The sequence below is a fragment of the Platalea leucorodia genome (assembly GCF_965183815.1).
Source record: "Platalea leucorodia genome assembly, chromosome: 5".
Classification (NCBI taxonomy): Eukaryota; Metazoa; Chordata; class Aves; order Pelecaniformes; family Threskiornithidae; genus Platalea; species Platalea leucorodia.
Genome location: NC_138827.1, coordinates 28670099 through 28695920, shown reverse-complemented (window position 1 = coordinate 28695920; position 25822 = coordinate 28670099). Strand labels below are relative to the sequence as shown.

The following is a 25822-nucleotide window of genomic DNA, read 5'->3' as shown; positions in this document are numbered from 1 at the left end:
AATTGGCAGGGACATCTACAACTAGATCAGGTTGCTCAGAGCCCCACCCTGCCTGTCCTTGAATGTTTCCAAGGATGGGGCATCTACCACCACTCTGGGCAACCTGTTCCAGTGTTTCACTACCCTCATTGTAAAAAATTGCTTCCTTATATCTAGTCTGAATCTACCCTCTTTTAGTTTAAAACCATTACCCCTTGTCCTATTGCTACTGGCCCTGCTAAGAAGTCTGTCCCCATCTTTCTGGTAAGCCCCCTTTAAGTACTGTAAGGCCGCAATAAGGTCTCCCCGCAGCCTTCTCTTCTCCAGGCTGAACAACCCCAGCTCTTTCAGCCTTCCCTCGTAAGAGAGGTGTTCCATCCCTCTGATCATTTTTGTGGCCCTTTTAAAGACTTTGTCTTCATTTTCGTGTTTTTACCATACTGACATGAAAACATTACCTCTGTGACTTAAAGATGACTTTCTGTCATACTGCTGGTGTGCAAGGAAGTCAGCAATAGAATGATCTTTTGCTTTTGAACATCCCAGACTCACAAGAAAAATGGCAGTCCCACTGTCCACTCTAAGGACAGAAATAGTTTATAATTTAGGAATTACAATTAAAATTAAAAAGGCTTCTAATTCTGAACAGGTGGGCAGCTTCCTATAGTTCACTAGGATGGCAGGAGTGTTGTAAATATCAATTTATATACAAAAATACTTCTTTTACAAATAAAAATATAATAGGGGGTATCACGAAACCTGAAGGATTATCAGGCATATTTTGAATTTTTAAAAAAACTAATTTTTTGTAATCAGCAAATTGATTTTGTTAAGCGCATACAAAACTTCACTTGCAAAAACCAATTCTATACATGCCGAGGGATTTGGCCCCTGCAGAAGCAGGGATTACACAGTCACATGGATACTAGTATCTCTCTTTTTTCCCCTTTCTCTCTTATTATTTTTGCATTTGCTTGCTGTACCTTACTGCTGATAAGGCCTAGAACCCAGCCTGAAACAGAACCCACACAAACAGACCTTAGCCTGAACACATTCCATTAAAATTACGTGGTTCAAGGTAGCACCACCTGTGTGTACCATACTACAGGACAATTTTACACTGGCCAGTACTCTCATAAGGAACTGAGTGTCCACATTCCTCTGCAAAGCGTTTGACATAATGATACCCAAACCATATTAGGACATTTTTCTGCTATCAATCATCTGGCAAACAATAATAAAAATGGAGCAATGATTGGCTAATAATATTTTTTTGGCTCTATTACTGCAAGACAAGATTATTTTATAGGACTAAAACATGTTAATTGAGAATATTAATAATAAATAAGTTTATTTTATTTTGTTAGATTTTCTTGGTCTTGAAACCTTTCTGCAAGATTTGAAATCATTCACAAACTATATCTCTCAAATGTAGCATCCACAGTAAAATCACACTGGATTGCATTAATCAGCTTATACTTAATTTCCTCCACATGTTCTAATTCATCCACTTTGGAATTTTATTTTGCTAAAATATACTAGCCTATATTTGCTATCGCTGTGAAGCCACATAGATAATAAAGACTAAATCACAACTATCAAATTATAGTAATACAACTTTCTGATTTCAGTACTTTCTTTCTCATATGAATCAACAATTTAACATATGTCTTCCAGTTACTATTATTAGTTAACAAAGCTTGTTACAGTACTCTCAAAGCACACAACAATGCTTATCTCCTCATCTAGGTTAAATCAGCCAAAACTGAACAGGTTGCAAAAGATAATGCTTGTTCTCCCCACTCTTTCTTTACTCAGCTGGTTCATTCTTCATCACTCTGAGTCAGTGGAGATAACCTGACACAATTTTTCCAACAGTATTTAAGTTTTCCCATACTGCTGAAATAATATCAGTTATTGTTACGTTATATCTGAAATAATACCTGTTTTTCCTAATATCTGTTGAAGCATGGCAAACTCTAAAATAGCATCCCTACAAAGGAAAGTCCGTCTTATCCACCGTGATTCAGGACGACACATACTTTGTTCAATTTTAAAGAGTAATCAAAGGTGTGGGCTTAAATCCAATTAGTGTGTTTCAAAGAAGATAATGTCAAAATGCTTCAAATGGTGATTCTACTGTATAACACTGAAGCTCTTAACTTCTGTGAGCCTCAGATTTCTGAACTATAAAACGAAAACAAAAGCACCTTGTAAAGCACACAGTGATCTCCTGCAGTAAGAGATTATAAGCATAAGCTATTATTAACTAGGCTAATAGTCTAAAGAGAAAATAAAATTAGAGGTCCTGGAAGTCATGTATTCACATCCTAAGAAGTATCTAGATGTCATAATGATCGTTACACTACAGATATTGGACACTTTAATTGAACTTGATTGTAATCACTCAGAATGTTCTTATTTTCATGCCATCTCATCAGTTATCTTTCTTCTAGCATTCACTCTTACTGACCTCTGGCCCACTGAATAACAGAACATTTTCCCAATTGCCACATGACTTAATTCATAGAAAGTTTCACAAGCTTATGATCTGACCCAAAGCCAACAGAAGTCATAGTTTTGCAGAAATTTTCCCACTGATTTCTGCCCTGGACCAAGCACTGAAGATTTGGCATCTGTCAACACAGATCCCCTGTGTTTGAGAAAAGATTTAAAGCGCACCGTTGAAGTTAGAAGTTTTTGGTGAGAAACGTTTCCTGTCCAAAAGAACATGCAGACTGATTAAGGACAAATAATAACCAAACATCAGGACAATAGTTCCAGATCCCGGTTCCTTTAAAAAAAAATGAAATAAAATAAAAAAAGAGAAAGAATTTTGAAAAGACAGATTTAAGAAAATCTTTCAAGTAAAAATAGAAGGGATATTTGCAGAGGAAAAAACGTGAAAATGGGAAACCATGACTGAAATAAAAGGGGCAAAAATGTTTACTGATGACAACGCAAATGCAAATATGAGGAAAGAAATAAATGGATCACTAAATCCAAAGGAATAAAGAAGAGCACACAGATGGGAATAATGAAAAACAAAACATGCTAATGGAAGGCTGATAACATAGAGTCCTAGAGATGAGGATAACAAGGTTTAATTTGATATAGCATTCAATGTACAGGCTCAAGAGGTGGGGCTCAACATTCTCTCATTATACAAAAGAAGATATTTCAGCAATAACATTTACAAAAATGCAGAGAGGAAAGAGAAATAACAGGCAGGATAACATTGTGATAATCAAGTAAGATGATGACAAGTGTTTGGGATAAGTGAGAACGTATCAATCCTGAAGCTATTGAAACAGGAGAACCACAGGAAATACGTGCAGTAAACACCAAAAGGCAAGTTTCAACTTGCTATCATCTTTTATTTTTCAGATGAAAGCATGAATTAATTATAACATTGTTGTTCCATTCCTTGTCTTAACTTTACTGTTTAGTAAGGAGTACATCTACAATGCATTTCAGGGGAATAAGTGCATCATCATATGTCACCTTATCCAGCTCAGGCACAAATTAGCTAGCTCTGGTATTCTGACAGCAATCTATCTGTAACAGCACAAAACTTAGAGTGAACTCACCAACTCAGTATTTATCCAGTCTCAAGACATTTTGGGCTGTGCTAACATTGCTCTGCAATCTAATTTGGCTGTGCCTACACAAGTGGCAGTCAGCTCAGTGCAGGTACATGTGCATTTATATGATCATTAGAGCATTGAAGATATTTCATCATACAACTTAACAGTAATATGAAAGATATATGTAAAGCCTTATATAAATGAAACAATGTAAGTAAATAAAAACTGCAAATAAGAAGAAAGACAAAAAAGGAACACAAATGTCAAATAATTATTAGTCAATCATTTCAAAACTCACTCTGAACATAATTTCTTAAGCTGACCACGAAAATGCTGAAAGGAAAAAAAAATCTGGATGTATTATTCCTTAGCTCCATATATTTTTATATTGCATTCATGAAAAAGGCTTAAAAGTTTTTCACATTAGAAATTTGACATTCATTTACAATCTTAGAAAAGGCTACTAAAAATGAATCATTCATAATGTAGTACAGAAGCAACAATAAACATTCAAAACCAATTTTTTTAAAACAGAATAAATCATACTTCTTACAGAAAAAAAAAGTTATCTTACAGTTTCAGATGAGAGAAAAAGAGATGTGATCTACCAGAAATCGTTAGAATATAATAATAACCCTTAATATGTTATGGTAATTTACCTTCACATTATGTTATTGTAGTAGATCCTGGAATTCCAGTAGCTGTCTAAAGAACACACATTGATAATATATGGTTTGTTCCCAGTTTGTTTTCAGAAATACAAGCACTAAAACAAAATTAGCATGCTAAAGGCTGAACCTAGAAGGCAATTAGTTATTAACAGAATCAATAAATGCAAAATGAAGCTCTGCAAGTATCCAAAATAATGTATGTTTCCCACCTAATAACTTGTATCCAAATTCCTGTTAGGCTGAGCAAAATATTCTAAAATATTTTCTCCTAAAACCAGATAGATAGTATCAATCCAAGAATAAAAATACTTCTGGTTTATGCAGAAACACCTCTTCTGAAGTATGTTTTTCAACCAGTATTCTTTCAAAAGTACAGACCATTATGTATTTCAGAGTGTTTTGTCTCTTTTTGTGTTACAGTGGCAGCTCAAACAAGCAAAGATCTTAATTTGGCTTGTTAACTTTGGAACAGCAGGCAGTTGAGAATTTTAAAACAATTTAGAGAACAACAACAAGAACAGAATCTATCTGAAGTGTATTCTAATTTCGGAGGTGGGAGGAAGCGGGGGGAAGTGGTAATCTTCTAAGTGATTTCTAAGGGATCTCTGGAGATTGTCCAGTCCACCCTCTCTGCTCAGAGCAGGGTCAGCAAGAGGAGGTTGCTCCGTACTGTGCCTACTTGGGTTTTGAATACCTCCATGGATCGAGACTCCACAGCCTCTCTGGGCAGCCTGTTCCAGTGTTTTCAACTCATTTAAAAAAAAAAAAAAAAAAAGTGATCATACAAGTGTATTCATCTATCTGGAGCTGAGAAGCAAGTAAAAGAAACATTGTTCTCTCGGTTAGTGCTGCCTAAGCCATGTACAGAGCAAATCAGCAGCACCACATGTTGCATGTCACACAGTAACAGAGAAACAGCAGCACTGCACTGCTGTGCAACACAGCCAATGCCCCTTTGAGTGCAGGACCTGATGCAAACGTTCCAAACGCATTTTCACTGCTTCAGTCCCTTTCCTTCTGTTCCCTTATTCTTTATAACATCACTACTTGATCAAATCTAGTAGACATAATACAAGATATGAAATTTCCTAAATTTCACTCATCGTTTGGTTCATATGAAACTAATTCAAACCACTCTTAACATTTCTCAGCCATTTCGCACTTATTTCACACAGCTGAAATTTACTACAAAAGGTGCTAGGCAGTCAAGAACCATGTCTTTTGTGCTGCTGTCTTCTGCAAAACAGGGATAATATTACGGGTTATTGAACTAACTGAACAAAATACCACTATTTAGTTTAGCAGAATATTTCAACCTTTTCCCAGATGAAAATAAATCCTTTCCAATACCTCTTAGCTCCAAAATATTTACTGTTCAGACACCACTTTATCTTTTATTCTGAGTCCAGCCATTCCTTCTGATAATCTATATAGCACCATCTGCATAAGCGGAGTAAAGGACACTTTTCAATTTCTTCTAGTTCTGAATGGCTCTGATTTAAAAAGACAGAGGTTAAGAATATTAGGAAAAATTTCTTCACTGAAAGGGTAGTCAGGCACCGGAACAGGCTGCCCAGGGAAGTGGTTGAGTCCCCATCCCTGGAGGTATTTAAAAGACATGTAGATGTGGTGCTTAGGGACATGGTTTAGTGGTGGACTTGGCAGTGCTAGGTTAATGGTTGGGCTTGGTGATCCAACCTAAATGATTCTATGATACAAACAGGACAGTGAAGGCGGATAACTACTTTGGGGAAATAGGAAGGAGAAGCATCCCTAACAAACAATGCCAAAATTTTTCCACTGGCACTGCTCTTCACTGTATTTTCCCTGGGTTTGAGAACCCAGCAAGATGAAATTCTAGAAGGGTGGTTAGCAGCTCTTTCTAAGGCTCAAAATCAGATAAAAATCTAAGGTAAAGTTAAGGTCTGCACTGCACCCATCAGGAGAGATTGACCTGGACCTACCAATCACTAAAAACTAACACGATTCTCTATTTTAAGAAGCAATTATTCAAAGCAATTATTTCCTTAGTCAGTAACTGAAGAATACGTCACCTGTTACTTTGTAGAGTAACTATAGATTTATTCAAATCCAAGGATTTTATATGAGAAGAATTTTGCATCTCCTCATCAGTGACTTCCAATGCTGTTATAAAAATTTTTAGGTAAAGCACGAAGTCAGCTGGATTTTTTTCTTCGTACTTTCAACTGTCACAGGCCTCTACTGTGCCAGTATACATACATACCTCTATACGTTCATGAGTGATTAACTGATGTCACATTCATGTTCATATTAACATGTGCAGTTTGAAATAAACACAGCTGCATTTATGTCAATGATTTTATATTCAAATATATCTGATTATGCTGAAATAAACACAGCTGCATTTATTTCAGTGATTGTATATTCAGATAAGGATATTTGTTCAGTGTAATGTAATGTTCCTTCACACTGGCAGGGACATTGCTATTCTTTCTTATATTTCTATCATTTTTCCAGATGGAAAATTTTGAACACAGCCAGAAAAATGGAAACTAGAAAATTTATCTCACAACCTGGTATATACAAAAGTCCTCCTGCTTATTCTCAAAAACGACTTAAACATCTTTGTATAAAGTATCTTTGTTGTTGATTTTTTTAAATTCCTTCTCTGTCAAAGAGTGAGCTTAGAAAAATCCCACCAAAACCTGAAAGTCTGATGGAAATGTAAGTACCTGGAACGTATAGTGCGAAATCTTAAGAACGGATCTGCATTGGGTGTGTTTCTGGACAACTGTTGTTAATGTTAGCATAGCATCTTCAGCCACTATCTTCCCAAGAAAATTAGTTTGAATGGAAACAATAAGTGTGAGATTTTCCTTCTTATTATCTGATCAAATTATAGTTTTGCATGATGTTAATTTTGGCTTGTAACTATAACCCGTAATCTATTTTTAGAAAATAGTAAAAGATTATCATATGTACTAAAAGTGATTAACAATTTATCTAGATGTATCTATCAGGTGAGATCAAGGTCTAGCCCAGTAACTGCCAGAAATGGATCCCTAGAGAAGAGCATGGGAACAAAGCAATCATCTGAAGATACCTCCTCAGAGTAATTCCCCAATTTACACTGTACAGTTTATGAACCTTCGGAGACAGAGATGGTGTCAGTGTTTGGTAGCTCTCAACTCATTTTTCTTCCCTGGTCTTGTCAGTTGTTTTTTTATTGCTTGAAAGCATGACATGTAAACTTTTAGCATCTGCAACATCCTGCAGAAAGAAGCTCCACAGCTTGCTTAAACAATATGTGAGGAACCATTCTCCTTTGTTTGCTTTCAACACGTTAACTGCTAGTTTCATTTGATGGCCCCTAATTTTGTACAAATAGAACAGACAGGGAACCACTGTTTCACACATTTTGACTAAGAATCATGATTTTACAGACCTCTAGTATATTCTTCCTCAGTTGTCTCTTTTCCAGACTAAGGATTCCTACTCTATTTTGTTGTTGCTTATACAGAGGCTGTTGAAAATCTGCTCTGAACTTACAATTACTCAATCTAAGACATTTCTGCTTCCATTTCTAGTTGCTTATTCCAGTCCCTCTCAGGTCAGTCAAACAGCAAATCAACACATTTGCTTGCACACTAGCTGAGGAGATCCAAACGTGTGGCAAGCGGCAGGAGGGAAAGTCTAGGTCTTAAAGAAGGTAGCATGATAATCAGAAGATAAACTGACTGTGAACATCATAATCAGCACACCAACTACAATTAACATCCTGATTTTTTACCGATGCTATTATACTAATTCTTCTTGCATTGTCATTAGCTCCATAAGTCATTAATATCTATTTCCCACAAGTTAAAATACTTGACTAATGCTGTATTTGTTAGCTGGTATCATATCAACACTAAGCACACCCCTGTTTGTAAAAATGTCTTCCATACTATATTCTGTTTAGATATTTAAAAGATTAATATTTAGTTCCATTTGCAATGCTGACCTGGCAAGAAAGAAATTAATTTGGCATTACAGCAGTAACATCAATTTCCCATGTAACTTTAGTAATGCATTTACTGGAAAGAGATTAATATCAATTCCATAAATCATTCACATGCTTTTTCCGGAGTTTGAGACATCTGAGTAATGTCATATATGTTAACTGATATCACTTTGTGCATGCTACATCCATTAATCTATGCCTAGGGTCATCATTAAAAAAAAAAAAAAAAAATTAAAATCAATCTTTTGTTCTTAATTTTTTTGTGACTTCTAACTTGCAGTAGTCCAAAGGTATTGATACTCTGATAGAATAACACTGCTCTGAACTGGGAACATACATTCTCAGAAAAGCGAAACATTTGTTAAATTATCCCTACTGGTAGCAATAACCCCTTAATATCTTTATGTGAAACATGGCATAAATGACTGTCACCAAATAAGGAAATAACTAAAGTGTTTCATTAATCAGACGCACCTTGATGCCACAAAAGTAGGCTGAAAACAGACATCATTACTGAAATAATATACCGACTTTCATTTCTTTTGTTTCTACATTGCATATGAGCATTCTCATAGAAGTGAAAGCCAAAAGAGTCTACCTGACTTAGTGATTCTAGCTAAACATGACATATCATAATATAGAAAATTTGAAATAACAACTAGTTTTTGCTCCAAAACACAGTTTTGTTTACTACTAACAGTGTTTACACTGGAAGAAAGTAGCTTTAAACACCTTTGGCACATTTTATTTCTATTAATGTGCCATTATTATATTTGCCTGTACTGCTTTACTCCTGTTCTGGGATATCATAGTAGTGCCACTGAAATCAAGGTGAAGAAGGGTATTTCTGTTCACCTAAATGTAAACACACGCAGGATCAGCTTGTTTAACCATTTTGGAAGCATATTACAGTTGCATATCAGATGGCCAAAATGCAACTATTTCCTAGGGTGAATTTCAGTTTTTCTTTGAACATAATGCTAACAGTATCATCTTAGTTTCCGTTTTTAAACTTTTTTGCAAACAAAAATGTCCATTTCAGAAAATGTTTTGCAACTCATATTTTACAGTATTTTATTAATCACAAGTAAGATTAATCTCCCCTAATTTTAGCTGTTTAAAGTTACAAGTCAAGTCTTAGCAACTGGGACATAGGCACCCCCAAAGGGCAATTCATCCTATATTATCTTTGCTTTTGTTCAAAAGATATCTTTCATGGTAAAGCTCAATGGCCTATTTCATGCCTGTAAGTGGTTACAATGAGATCAGCGGAATTACAATCACTTACTGCAATTTTGAGTATTGTGCAAAGTGTTTCAGAAGTACATAACACTATTTTTGAAATATAGAAAGATATTTAAAACCTTAACAAAAATGATACGAGGGTACTTCTCAGTCACATGAGATCTCTTAATACATTGCAGATCTTAACTTTTTTCAACTGATTAATGTCATTTGCAATCCATCAGCACTGAATTTTTTTTTCAGGTTTCTAACACAAAATATTTTACAAACCTGCTGTAGGAAAAGACAAACTAATGTTTGCAATCATTTTCACTGCAAAGGTGGTGGTACATCAGTCAACATAATAATATGAGGTTTACAGTAATTGAGATTTAATCTAAAATTTTACAAAACTTTAATTACAACCTTTTGAACATAAATCACAATACACAAATTACCCAATCATAACATTTTTTCATAAAAAAATAAGAATTCATCCAAAGGATAGAAGATTTAATGACTCTTGGCGGAGTTCCACTTTTTGGTTGAAATGAGAATAAAAGCAGACGGCAGCTTCATTTCTAATTTCAAGAAACACAGTATTTTTTAACATTTAAACAGCATTATATTTGACTAACAAGCCAAAATATGTATTTTCAAAACCTTATAAAAAGCCCCTGTATTTAACAGTATGAATGCTGAGATTTACGAACCTCTGTGAGCCAACACTGTTCCTTCAATCCTCAAAAATAATTATAAAACAAGCAATTTCAGACACAAGCAGCAGAAACTGTTGAGCTTGGGTTTTTAGGGTTTTGTTTCCTGTTCCATGTTCCATCACTATAACCATCCTCACAACACATCACAGTCTACCACCTAACTCCAGCCACCTTCCATGTTCCCTGTGACATCCTACCAGGCAAGACAGAAGGCACTGTGGTTAATCCAGAAGTATGTACAGGCCAGAGTGACCAACAAATATATCCGTGGTGGCTGGCAAGCCAGATGATAACAAACAAAAGGAACAATATTTTATTTTCCCTTGCGTTTTTCCTCAGTGAAGCCACATCCGGCAGTGTCAACAGAAGTTTTTCATATGCCAGTTCTCTACATCAAGACCCTGGGGAGGCAAAAGCCTCCATTTTGAGCCCACCTTGAAAGCACTCTGTGACGGAGCTGTGAAGGCAACTTGTGGCTACACCCAGCAAACAGTCTTTGCACAATGAGAAAACAGGTGTGGATGCCTCTGTGGGCACAGGTGTATTCTGAGCTCAGAGGAACTTTGGTCCTGTCGAAGCACTATAAACACTGCAGTGAAGATGGTTGCTGAGTGGAAGGCATACTTTTTGAAAGTATACTTCTGTAGCAGTTGTAGAAATACAGCCTGAATGCATGACAGTGTGAGCCATGCTTCGTACCCTGCTAGAATAGGTGTTGATGGACTCTAGGCAGCCCAAGACCAGGTATTTTAAAGAGGAAGTAATCCATATTGTCTGATGGCATCCTGTAGACTACCACAATAATTCAACACGTTTGAGGTTTCTCCTGATTTATATAAGATGAGTGTGCATGGAATGTCATTTCAAACAAATCAAACTGCTTCAACACTCAGAGAATCTAGTCAATCACCAATGCTCCCATAGGACAGCATAAACTTAAATCTGTAGATTTCAATCTTTACACAACAACAAAGAAAAATATCCATGACCAAGAGCTGCTGACATTTCATGGTTCATTTCAGACCTATAGGATAGCTGCAATCATGTTTCTAATACTACTCATGGTGTTCTGGCCTATTCAGCCATGCTTTTGGGCTTGGAAGAAAAGTGATGTCACTGTCAGCTACATTTCTTTTCTCTGAATCCTGACATAAATGACATTTTTGCAGTCTGCATAAGCAATGGTCAAATCCTGGAAGTTCCCATGCTTTGGGGTCATTGCCAAAATTCATCCTCTCTTTTTCAGGTCCAGAAGATTAGACTGGCACTCTGCACAAAGGGTTGAACTGGCATCAGCACCATAAAAATAGTGGTCTCTTTTTAAGGAATGAGACATTTCCTTTATGTTTTCTTTGTCCACTTTGCAAAATACATGTGAAAGGCTTCATGTATATCATGTAAAATTAATAAATTAAGTAATTGTTGCCTCATGCAGAAGAAAAGCTACAGCAGTTATGTAAGTTCCCAGGAAAAAAATATTTTCCAGCACTGGAGGTATCATCTCCAAAAACATCTGGTACAATAAAATAAAAGGATAAAATGCCTAAGCAAACAAAAACAAATCTTAGCCACAACACAGAAGAGGCTGCTGACTAAATTGATGCCACCAGAAATAACATGGACTAAGCCAACGCAAGACAGTAGGGGCAGCTGGCTAAACTAAACTTTAAAGTCATTTAGATCCACACAAAATAAAATGTCTGAAATACCAATTCACCTTGAGTATAAGATGACAGATTCCCTGAAGAACATTTTTACATCAAAATCTGGGCCTGACTAAATCAGGAAGGACTTCTTTGTATAGCAAGAATGAACACATCCTTTTCCCCGAAGCGCTATATTCTGCAAAATTCACAGTTTTGCCAGAACAGATAGGATGAGAGGTGAACATTTGTACAGCACTGCATTGCTGCTAAACTGAAACTATGTTAGTAAATTAATGCATTAATGAATAATACGAAAAGGAATTACAACCGGCCAAATGTATACATTTCAAATGTGACATTTATTTCCTTGGTTCTATGCGTAGATAACTGTGCTTCCATTTTTCCCTGAAACTAACTCATGTTTCTTGTGAAAATTGACATTATCCAAAAATTATGTTGTGGTATGCAAGAAATCTGAATTTTCATCAGTTTCTTTTATGCTAATGATAAATTAATGTAAAAATTTTCTTTTGGCCATATATATTCTTAAATATTAATAAAGATAACAAGGAATATTACAGTTAGAACACTAGCCAGAACTACGGGAAACACAAATTCAAATTCCTGACATACTTGCAAGTTGATAATTCTCTTTCTCCTTCACTCTTCTGTCTGTTATGTGTAAGATAAAGGGTTCAGCCACCATTCTTCATTATCAATAATTGTATTTCTTTTACAGCAATGATTCTGTTGCTAGTATTAGATTCATTAAGGGTAAGTTAAGTGCAAGCTACAAACTGGTGAGGTAGCTCTTCTTCTGAAAAGGATCTGGACAGTATAAGGGATCATAAATTTTATAGAAGTCAACAGTGCCATGCTATTGTGACAAAGATTGGACTGTCACATAGCAGAAGTAAATAGATCGCAAGGCACGTCATGTAATAAACTCTACATAGTACTGGCACCAACTTATCTGAGTATCATGTTCACCTTGGACCATTGCCTGTCAAGAAGGGCATAGAACAGCTGGAGAAAGACCAGAGGAAACAAAGAATGATAAAAATTTGGAAAATGTGACCACTAAGAAACTGTTGAAAAAAATAGCAGTTATTTAACCTGAGGAGGGAAAGGCCAAGGAAAGATATGATAGCAGCTTGCCATTAAGTCAAAGAAGAAAGGAATAATCTGCTTTCTGTGCCTATAGGACTGGACAAGAATTAGTCCATTTTTGGTAAGAACATTTCTAGATAGACAGAAAATGTTTCTTATATTGAGCAAATTGCAGCGTTAGAATGGATTGCTGCTTCCTCATTGAAACTTTCCTCACTGAAAGCCTCTGAAAAGGATAGATAAATATCTGTCAGGAATGGCAAAAATAGTGTATTTTACCTCTCAACAATGGAGTGGACTAAAAAGAAATCCCAATGCTCATTTCAATTCTATTTTTTATGATTTTTTGAAAGCAAGGCACTTCAAAACAGCACACTGGACATTGGTTTTCAGACTACATAAAAACACACCTCTCTGTCTCAAACAAATTCATACTTGTCAACACTAGTTAATACAATAACGGTAGCCAGTACAAAAATGAAAGCATATTAAATAGCATTTCTTCTCTCAGTGTTAATCTTTTTCCTGCTTTCTACAAGTTTAATACTCTTTCGCTATTCTGAAAGGTATTTACTTTCATTTCTGCAATATAAAATCATAGTCATAGAAAAATAGGTCTAGAAGGGAACCTCCAGTTCTATCAACCAGATCTTTCAAGAAAATACAGAATGCAGCCACTTATGGAATCGCATTTAACACAACTTCTATATTGTAAGGAAATCATCAATGAATACTCCATGGGTACCACTGTCCAGCCACTTTTGCTCCATCGTAACATAGCTTCATTAAGACCAAGATCATTTGCAGTGAAAATGTTATATAAACTGTGTCAAACGTTCTACTAAAGTTACATTAGATATAGAGTTATAATCACTGTATAGTATAACTGTTGTGTTTTTAATTGCATTGTGTTTATTTTTAAAGATTTAATAAATCCTTACAAAACTTTAACCATAAAGAACCTTTAATACCTCTTAAGTATGAGGGATCTTAGATTTCAATGACATCCTCATGTTGAGTAACAGCATCATCATAACAGACAAAGCACAAGTCTTAGAAAAAATCTACATATTATATCCCAATAGCCTATTTCCTTCAGGTATATTTAGGTCTATAAGATAACACTAACTTGGAATTATTATAAAATTAATGTGACCTGTTTTCATAGAATCACAGCATCATAGAATGGTTTGGGTAGGAAGGGACTTTTAAAGATCATTTAGTCCATCCCTCCTGCCATGGGCACGGACATCTTTCACTAGACCAGGTTGCTCAAAGCCCAGTCCAACTTAACCTTGAACACTTCCAATGATGGAGCATCCACAGCTTCTCTGGGCAACCTGTGTCAGTGGCTCACCACCCTCATTGTAAAAAGATTCTTCCTTATATCCAGTGTAAATCTACCCTCTTTCAGTTTAAAACCATTGCTCCTTGTCCTTTCCCTACAGGCCTTGGTAAAAAGTCTTTCTGTGTCTTTCTTATAAGCCACCTTTTTATACTGAAAGCCCGCAATAAGGTCTCCCCAGAACCTTCTCTTCTCCAGGCTGAACAATCCCAGTTCTCTCAGACTTTCTTCATAGGAGAGGTGTTCCAGCCCTCTGACCATTTTCGTGGCCCTCCTCTGGACTCCTCTAGCAGATCCACATATTTCTTGTAGTGGGGACCCCAGAGCTAGATGTAATACTCCAGGTGGGATCAGTTTTATAATCTGTTCTTTGAAAAAGGCAATTCCAATAGGATAATACCATTTTAAGGTGGTACTCAAAGAGCATCAATACACTACTGTATAAATGTTGTATGCTACTGCTTGGATAATAGGAGGAGATAGATTTTAGCATTAATAACAATTTCATAAAATATCCAATAATCAGTTAATTTGCTTTGACCAGTTAAGGTACTCTAAGCAATTACTTGGCTGACATAAAACAAAAGATGAAGTGAATTTACATATGAAGTGTACACAATATTATTATCATTCTTGCTAATACATCATCATCATGAAAAAGTAAATGAAGGTATTAATTTTATTCATATTTGTATTTTGAAGGTGTCTGAATATGCAAAGCAACATCACAGCTTCATCATGCTACAATGTAAATAAACATAGTATTTCAAATAGCATCTGCCTCTATCACATGCTATTATTGTCAAAGTATATAAAATATGAACATTACCTTTGAACTGAATAAATGTTTTAATTTAAAAACATAATTAATTCTATTGTTCAAAAACTGGAATTAAACCATCATGCAATGATTCACATTACTTCACAAATAATTTGATGGCTGCTACTGATCCTTTTCATTGCAGAGCATCTTAATACAATAAATTTCTTAGCTTGGCCAACTGATTAATTTCATAAGCCATTTTCTGATACAAAAATTCATAAAGCCATAACTATTATGAAATAGCATCCGAAGTATTTTTAAAAATACATAACTATTGTCTGAACCTTCAGAGACATACCTTAAAAATAAGATACTCTTTATTATTCACTGCATCATTTACACCTTATATATGACATAATCAAAGGATTTAAATAACTCAGTTTATTATTTATCCAGGAACTGGCAGCCAGTATTCTACCCTGAGGGACTTAACTCTTCATAAAAAGCTCATTTTACAAGACACTGTAGCAGTTTTGGCTTTACCAGCACCTCTCTCATAAACCATGCTGAAAACTACAGTTTATCTTGCCAAATGCCTTTTCTACATATGGTGTTTAACAGTGCTCTGTAGGTCTATAAGCCAATAATAATAGGTTTAAGCTAAAAATCTGGAGATACAAATATATGTAACACAATAATTTAAACAATGCTACATATTCACATATATATTTACCTACATACCCTACATGCATATAAACATACATGATTAAAAATTTTCTTTAAATTAATATGCTAACTATAACTCTTGTAAAAATAATTTCACTTTCAATTTGCAGTAGCTTCCTAAAGTTTCATTCTCCTTCTATTGACATCAGAGGCAGAACTTCCATTAACTTCAGCAATACAGAATTAGGCCACAAAAAAACAAAGAAATATATTTAAAGACAGCACGTGCACATTTGTAAAATCTAAATATGCAAGGATGGGCTTGGCACTTTATGAGGTTAACTTCCCCAGTAAACTTCCAAATTAAATTTTAAAATAACATCTTTTAAATACAACATCTTTGATTAGTGGTCTAAAAATACTGTATATAACAATAGAATAAAATCCAGTTATGTATCTATAATGTGGTAAGAGCTGGACCTGATGAAATGTACATTGTAGGTAAGAACAAACTTCACAACCCTTTTTACATTTGAACAGTCTGATTTTGTGTCACACTCTGACTGAAGTGAAAAAGTGAGTTAAGTAGTATTTAATGTAAGTCTTCTTTAAAATTAAGACACTTTGTATAAAGATGAGTGATATAGTTAAAAGTGTTAATATATTGACAACTCCATAACATAAAATAATGCTGAAAATGCTTACCACTTTCAAAACAGGCATCAAATATAAGATGTCCTTTTTTAGGCTGTCCACAATAACCAGCTGGAAGAACAGTGTACTTGCTCACGTTCCCTGCTATGATATCATCACTTCCTATGGCACTACCTGTTGCAGTAGAAGCAAAAAAAAAAGCATGAGCATAAAACAAAAAACTATAAAAAACAGTAGAAGGATATTCCCCCATGCTTTTCTACATAACATGAAATTTGCACCATTTAACATATGCACCAGTAAATTAACTCTTTCGTTTCAAAATTTATTTAAGAATTCGGATATAAAAATGGCATCATACGTTAAAGCTTCTCTAAGTAACAAACCGCACAGCCTCATTTCTTGCATATGCATGTCCTGTGGCTGAATACTCTCATATGCAATAGTCTGATATCCAGCTGAATCCACTTCTTTTGACTGAAGCTCTCTAATACATATATTCTGCATGGATTCCCTAGAATTGAACTCCTCAGCAGCATCTTACTTTATCATAATCCTCAGCAGCATCTTCCTCACTATGGGCATTAATGGGATCTTTTTCCTCTGTCCCACTGCCTATTTTCATGCATCTTAAATGAACTTCGAACCTTTGAGACTGTTAAGTCCCACTTATATTTGAAATTTGAAAATTATTAGAAGGGAGAGACATATACTCATGGAGGCATGCAATTATCTGAGCTTTGCTTGCTTAGGAAACAAAACTCAGAAAAAGAACTTAAATAAAGAAAAAATTTTTAAAATATGGCATTTATTTCATAATAAAATATATGAGGACATAAATTTTCTATACAATGACATGATTTTTGTCAAAATATATCCGTAGCGTATACATTGAAAGCCTTGTCGTTCCAGTAAAATTATACTGCCTAACAAATTGCAGTATGCCAAACATTTGTTTCCAAATAGGGATGGAAAAACACAGTGATATTTTTTTTCATTTGAGACATGTACAAGAAAGTTAATATTGGATATTATATTACACATTAATATTATAGTATAGTGAAAGAAATACACAATAATATAACTAGCTGTTCATTCTTCTGACATTGGTTCAGCACTTTCTTCACTATTTACTGTTTGGAAAACAAATATTTAACAATAGAAAAACTATCTTCCGTGTTACAGAAAACTAGAAGAAATGTGTATGTCTTCAAGTGCAGGAGGCATGTGATGGAATAATGGGATGATAATATCTTATTTCACTCTGATAAATAGGGCTACTAAGGCTTCTAGAAATAGACTTCTGGTCTGTACTGATTTTTTGACATTTAAATGGGTTACAGGGGATGATGAATGTGACACAAAGCTCAATTTGTTTTATTTTTATATTGAAAACTATTTCACACAAATGTTACAAGCAATTCATATTGGCCCTGAATGATGAAAACAGCTTATTAATTAAAACTGACCTTTCCATATATAAATGTATTCCACCTCTTGAGGCAAAACACCTTAGCTAAGGTAACAAATTATATCAATGTATTAGTGACACCACAGTTAAAGGGTCTGTCAGGCTTTCTATTATATACTCATATTTTCAGAGGTATATAAATCCCAGACTAAAAAATATGTATATCCAGGTCAACACTCAGCATATAAATCCCCAGTCTTCCAGGGAAGAAATTTGAAACTTACTCTCTTTAAGAAGTACTACAACAGAACAAAGAGAATTTAGACCTTTTCTTTACCATAATCCAAAAAGTTAGATATTAGATAATGCATACTATTATTTTTTAGTAAAATTATTATTTGCAAACTCAAGGTTATTTGTTTTAGACTGAATAATTACCCACAGATAGCAATCTGTAGCATTTAAACTGTTTTCTTTAAATGTAAAATTGCTGCTTTTGTTATTTTTAGCTAGATGTTTTTTACCAGCATGCTGCTAAAATTTGCTTAAAGGCTGGTAACACCAGAGGCAAACTTAGACCTGGATGGGGCATCTGTGTATCTGTATGGCCATGATCGTGTCACTTAATACAATTCATCCCTCTGCATCATGCAACCTGTAATTCAGAACAGCAGCCACAGGAAAACCATTTCCTCAGTTTCAGTTCAGTGCCACTTTGACTAAGAGTCCCCATATACCTGTCGCAGTTAGTCAAGTTAATTGTTCGTAATCCAACACATGGAATCAAGGATACAAAGAAAAATTTAGGGAAAACCTGCAGATCTCCACCAAGAATGCATGAGCTGCCAGGGACAAAAGTGAAATGGGAGGCAGGGAGTCAACTGAGTAGAGCAGAAAGAAGACTGAACTCCTCCTGGTAAATGCTCACTTTTAAGTCTCAGCTAAAAGTAATAGACTTCTTGTAATTCTTAAAAGATAGCTGGGAAATACTGCTTAGATAAAGATGAAGAAACTAGAAAAGATTCCATTCATAATACTGCCACCATAAGACAGTGTAGGAAAAGCAGGCAGAAGACAGAGCTACATCTCCCTTTCCACCTAACTGACAAATTAGAAAATCTGCTAATGGAGTCTTTACATGATGCAGAAGGAAGCTGTCAAGTAACTGTGTCCTAGCAAAAAGTTTCCATCTGCTCCTCCTGGCCTAATATAGCCATTCAGGAATGAGAATAAAATCATCAAATAGCCTATAATTCATAGTCATTTAATAATATTAATCTCTTCTTGCATGTTATTTACTACACAGTACTTTGAATATTCAGAACGCATTGTTATATTTTGAGTTATATGATCTTTAGTTAATCTCTAAACATGTAAAACTGCAGTCTTTGAACTTCATGTTATTATATAGCACAACAGCATTATGTCCCTTCTGGCATGTTCTCCTTGGGTGATAAAGAAAAGGCCAGAGTACTGGCCCAAAAAGAGCCTGCATTGCTGTATGACTAGATTATAAGACGTGGCTTCACGCTTGTCTGTTCAGCAGATGCAGCAAGTGTTGCTGAGAATACATTACCATCTTCAGATGGAGAGAACTGTTATTCTGTGTCGTAAGTCCTCTGGCCAATAGAGAGATACTGTCCTCACAACTGGGGAGCCCTAAGTAGATTTTCCTGACTGAAGGCAAAGATGTATGACAGAACCTTGTAGGGAAGGGAAATAGTACTTCAATCTGAAACAAACTGAAAGGGAAAGAAGAGAATTAACTGAAGTACATCCTGCATGTTACACTTAAGGAGATCAGATTCTCCTTTGAAAAAAGGTTAGATAAGACAAGCAAAGGCAAAAGTAACTTAGCAAAGAAATTTTCTCAGACTGAAGGTCTTATTTTGTCAATTATTTTTCTTATAGGTTGTAAGACACATAGCTATTTTATTCTAATTCTTCATAGCTTAAACTCCTGGAGTCTCCAGCAAATCCCTAAGATTTACTTTTACCACAGTATTAAACTTTCATGGTAATTTTCTATCAGGTATAAAATCTGTAGGTGTCTGAAATCTCTGTAAGTATATAAGGTTTTAAAATAAAACCTGGACAGAGTCTTCTGGTATGTGCATTCATCACTATTGTCATCATGGATATATTTCACATCAAACTGGTGAAAATGAATAGAATCAGTTACAGGGGAGCTTCCTGCAATTCCTAAGCTCAAAGGGTAAAGCCAACATTTTTTTCATTTAGGCAAAGATGAAAACAGTATTTGCTATAATAAACATCATGCAAATTTAGGTACATTTTCTTTAAAAACTGCAGTTCCTAGAGGAAGGTACCTCTTTAGTAAGTAATAGTCACTCTTTGAACTGGGTAAACAACAACCTCAGCTTCCAGCTGCGACAAACTCCAGAATCGACGGAGTTAGCAGCCGGCAGCTACCCGCATGCTACATTAGGTAGGAGAGCACAGCTGCATTAAAACAGACATAGAAAAATATAGAGTGAATTTGCCTGGAAAACCTGCAGCATTCTTATAATCAGACGTAGTGCCTAACAAGGATAGCCAATTAGAAAAGTAAGGTAACATGAAAAGAGATGATAACTGCAAGTGAACCTTGTAGAAGTCTCTCTTTAAATATTACAAATGTCACCAAGACGCCTCTCATTCTGCTACGAGATCCTTATTTTAGAAGAAAATTAGGATGCATTTTGCTACTGAAAATTTCTACAGTGTAAAGATCTAATAGCCAGATTCCCATCACCCAGGGGCCAAAGAATGTTCCCAGGTATCCTAACAAAGAGCTTCATCAGCCTTGAGCAGTATTGTTACTGTAAACCCATACAAAGAAGTGAATCTGAACTCTCAGTACAGTTTGCAAGAAACAAGAATTCATTCAGATGACCAACAGCAACTCCTATTAGCTCCTAAATATAACAAGTCTCTAGATGAACATTGCTGAACTCACGTTTTGGACAAGTAATGCTTATGGAGGATATGCCAATGACAGTGTCTTCTCCACAAATCAGAAAACTGCAAACAGTGTAATTTTAGCAAAATTCTTTTATATGATAGCATTTGTAGAAATCTATAGTCTTAATAGCTGGTTATGTTCTCTTGTTCCTTGATATTTTTTTTTTTAAATAAAAGCTTTTATATCATTGTCCCTAGGCTTCAGCAGCACTGATATTCAAGAAGACTTGTTATTTCTGCTATCAGTTCTGAATGCTCTATGGCCATTCTAAAAATCCTACAGGCAGCAACAAGCAGGAACTTGGAATTCCAGCTCCACTGGCTTAAAAAACGCTAAGAAAAAGAAGAAAACACAACTGTCATTTTGATCTTCACAGCTATGTATCCTGCAGCAAGGATTGGGCACAACCCTGAGAATCTAAACATACAGCAGACAGTGTCAATCTGAAAGGTATTTAATTCACAGTCACTGTAATCTGAAAAGAAATGGAAGAAATTATGTTAAGATTACAAATCCCGGGGTTTGGGAGAATACCTGGTGTGGTACCAACCACACCTGCTGCCTCACATTCAGGTACTGTGCCCATACTGTCACCATTACCTATTTCAAAGGTCAAGCAGAACAAGGAAAATGTTGATTATCACAGACAGCATTCTCATACAGCTTGGTCTAGTTCTAAAAAATAGTAACATTGCATTGTTATTTAGAAACCCAATTTGAGATAAAGCATCTTTAAAGCAATTGTCTCTTCAATTACTTTCCTCCTAGAGTTTGACCAACAGACTGCTTGTCAAGAGTCTGTCTCCAAACTGTAAGAGGATATTCATATTCAAGAAAACATGCAGAATAAAAGACAAGCACTAGTTTAGAAGAGATTATCAGGTAAATTCTGAGCTTTGCAAAGGTTCTGAAAGTACTCAAGAAAAATAAACTGCAAGCTTACTGCCACAGACTTGAAAAAGCTTGTGGTAGGTTGCATAAATAGGAAGGAAACATTGTAATTTATTGTTTGGGTTTTTTTTACTTTTACTGCACAAGTTACTCTTTCTACAGAGGCTACCAGACAACATATCCTTTTAACCTTCCTAACACAATTCCTTGGCTAATGCACCATTAACTTTTTATTTTGCGTTAGAAGGCATAAGTACATCTAAATACCTCATACTTCTTTAGATATACATACCCAAACTGATTTACTCTAGCAGAAGGTATGGCATAGGTGTCTCAGTCAAAGCTGAGAGCAGAAAAAGTCTTGTTGTTATATGCAAATATGTCAAAGCAAAATGATCACTAAAGATGTCACACGGGGTCCCTACAAAAGGCCTGGTGGTACCGCAAAGAGCACTTTGCTTAAACGCTCATATTGAGCAGACAGCAGGCAGTCCAAAGATAAGTAGGAACAAAAAAGTACATAAGGTGCTTACCCCAAAACAAAGCTGTCAGTTTACTGGCTGATCAAGTACGAAAAAATGACGAGAAATCTCCACTGCCCGGTCCATTCAAAAAAACTAGGTCCAGATAGAGATACAATTATCAATCCAAGGTCAATTATAGCTCCTTTCCAAAATCTAGTGAAGAACATGGAACTGAAGACAACATCTGGCAAATACTGCTCTGAACAGTGATTCCTCACTCCCAGTGGCTGGCATTGTCTTATGAGTTTACAGGAAAAGAAAATAAGTCAACTTGTATAATATTTGTTTCCTATCTTTAACCTAAAAGCATAACTTCAAGCTTTACTTCAAGAATATTTATTTATTACCTCAATGTGGCCTATCTGCAAGGATATACCTTCTTGTCAGAGGCAAATGGCCATGGAATTTTTTGTATCACTTTAGTGAAACCCAAGAAGTCCAAGAAGGTCTGAACAGTTTTTCCTCATGAAAATAAAAAAGCAATCAATGCTTTGAACTCAGTAAGCAAGAAAAAAATAATATCCATTACTCTTTTTACTGTACTTATAATCTCTAACCTATCCACTAAAACGCTCATCACCACAAATGAAAAAAAAAAAAAAAAGAAAAAAAATAGATATACCAAATATGTTAACTGAAAATATGTTTACTTAAAAACATTGTAAGAATCAGTGAATTTCATCTGATATACAGATTTATTCTTCAACAAGTATTTGGCACCTTGATAATATCAAAGATATCACATGATGTAACAGTTGCTATAGTAGCAATACTTCTTTAAACAAAAAACAGATCAAACAAAAGCATAAAACATATAAATTGTAAATAAAAATGCAATGCATCACATACATCCCCAACTAGCAGAGAAAAGAGTAAATAATAGCTACCGAGCACAGCTAGTTGTCAGAGTTGCATCTGCAAAAAGTAATTGTATCAGCAAGTCTGTTCTTCCTGGGAGATAAGGGATGGCTCGGAGAATTAGGTCTGCATATGAGTAATAGGAGATGCTGAAACACCAGTTGAAGAGTGCATAGGAATTCAAGTTCTAGGTCAGCAAAAGATTTTTTGGGGGTGCTCCTACCAAGCAAGAGGAAATTCTGTGTCTAGGGATTCTGAGGCAGGAAAAGAACTGAAGAGTTAAAGCAGATCCCTTGTGTGGTACTATAGAACTTCAATGGGTAAAACTTTCTTTCGTAGGATCCCATGTGTTTTTGAAACCTTTAAGCAACTGATTTCCCAAAGACAAGGAGCACATGTGACCTGCAAAAAATATTGAGTCAAAACAGGCAGAGAATTGCAGGGTTTGGCATTGTAGTTGGTAGAAAATGCCAGATAAGGGCAAAAGCTCATGATACTACCCACAAAACTGGAAAAAGAGGCTCGTGGTTGAAGTCACTAGTATTCTCTGGTACTATCCTAAAATGCTATAAATATTTCCCATGCCACCTAATCCTGAAACAAATCAGCTTTTATACTCCTAGTTTTGTATTATATGTGGGGGAGGATGGAGGAAAGTGGGAGGAAAGGTTCATGGATATATGCTATCTATATATCCACATATACATATGGATGCTAGGTATATATCCATATTTCAACAGCTGCCCAGGTATGAAGCATTGATTTAACAAAAGCAGGATACCTAGCTTAAACTTTCAGGTATATTAATGAGACACATGTATATACCATGTATTTTCAAAATCCTTTCTTTGACAAGGTTTTTAAATGCAGAATGATTACCTGCAAAATACTTACTAAAAGATATTTCTGAACAACCTCAAGAAATAGCACCAGCGAAAGGATATTGATTCAGTTAGTTACAGTTGGTACAGATCAAACTTTAATTTCCATGTATAATACTTCAGGTTTCATACAGAAGGTATGAAACAGACAGACTTAATCCATACTTACACTGATAAAGCAACAGAGATCCGGCCTAGAGACTACATTGACCATTTCCCTCCTATGCAGTAAAATCATATTTTATAGCAAAAACTGTTTTCAGTGTAAGAACATTACTTCCTCCATGGCTTTTTCTTTTCTTTATCTGCACTGTATATTCTAGAATAGATACGGTTTTTCTGATTTAAGAGCACAAGATGTGATTAACCAACAGTCAGGTTATGATATCCTAACCAGGAGTGAGCACTATGAGAATCAGGTGGTCTTTATCCTACAAGAACAGCATAATTAAAATTGGTTTAATGACAGCATAACTGAAAGAAGTCATGACAAAATAAATTTCTAAATTAAAAATAACTCACATTAAGGTAAGCTAAATGCAACTAAAACATCCGATACGTAGCAACCAATGCAATGACCCTGACTCATGACTATGTAGCCTTCAATGACTAATAAAGTTGAAATCTCTGTAAGTTAACAACTTTGTGTGTCTCTCTGCTTTAGGACCAACTGATTCTCAGCTGGAAAACTGAAAAAGACTCAATAGGTAATAATTATTCCTGATATAACAGAGAAGTAGGTTTATTTCAGCTTCCTCAAAAGGCCAAGGCTTTATTTATTTTAATTGTCCTAGGTTTCATACTTCTCAGTCCTGACTATCACGTTCAAAAATGCTTGCCCACAAAAAGCATCTCCCAAAAGCACTAAGTATGAAGTACTATGGAAGTCTTTCAAGAGTATTGGCAACATCAAGTAAGAAACATATAAATAGTGATTTTTCTGTTTATGAAAATTACCTTTCATGTCAAATTCCTAGCAGTTTTAATGTCTTAATATGTTTGCTGATTAAACAGGGGCTTTCCAGACCTGTATTTAAAGAGATGTCTACGCCATATTTTGGAAGACATGAGCTTATCTGCTGTGATCCCAGCAAGGCCAAAGGAAGCCAGCTATAGCTGTGATGCCATACCTGAGCGGCTAAGCTACATCATGGACATTATTTCAGGTTCAGCACTGAGGTAATACAGCTGTGCCTTCTAATTTGGATCAGGCTTTTAGCTCATTCTCAGGTATTCTCCAAAAGCAATCAGTCTGGTGAGCCTCAACGCAGGCCAGCTGTGGTACTACACCATACCCACTGTTCAGAGGTATTTTGATTTTTTCATATCTAAAGTGTGACTATTGTAAATTTGTTGTGGATACACCTATACAAAGAAAAAGATGTATTTGATTATCACTGAGTAAGTCTAGTGTTCAGGAGACTTTAATTCAATTCCTGACTCAACCACTAACATCTTTATGCTAGTAATGAATCCTTATCCCTGGGAAACTAGGCTTTCCACAAGGGCTCCACAGAGCACAGAATCCCGTGGGGAAACACAGCAGCAGTTTTGCATAGCACTATCTTTCTCTTCAAGACCCTATACTTCACAAAGGATTGGAAGAGAAGTAATTGTACACTGCTACAACTGCTTGGGTTATCGTTATGAGTGTGATAAGTAAAAACTGGGCAATGTAAGTTCACTGACAATTTCCATACTGTGTATTACGCACCATAATTCATGCATCCTTCTTTGGGTTGAATTTCTATTTTTCCTTGGCTCTTGAGTATGTGTAATTTAAAGATATAGGTTTACCCTTACTTCCTATTTACTTTTTGTTTAGAGGTAAGCATGTCTTCTGTCAGTCAATTTAAGTCAACAGCAGTTTCAGACAGCTAATTTCTTCACTTTGGAATTAAAATCTTCTTGACTACTACATATTGAAAATAATTTGGGGATTT

General features: G+C 35.4%; 1 protein-coding gene across 2 annotated transcripts in view; it reads right to left on the bottom strand.

The window, feature by feature from the left end:
- LOC309590531 (BEN domain-containing protein 5) overlaps nt 1-25822 on the bottom strand; it is a gene marked incomplete at both ends in the record, with an annotated part of 962813 nt that overhangs the window by 928342 nt on the left and 8649 nt on the right. For both annotated transcript variants that reach the window (XM_082311814.1, XM_082311813.1), the window contains one exon: nt 16401-16519. In XM_082311814.1, the coding sequence (XP_082167940.1) occupies nt 16401-16519 (119 nt within the window). The remainder of the gene's footprint in view (nt 1-16400; nt 16520-25822) is intronic.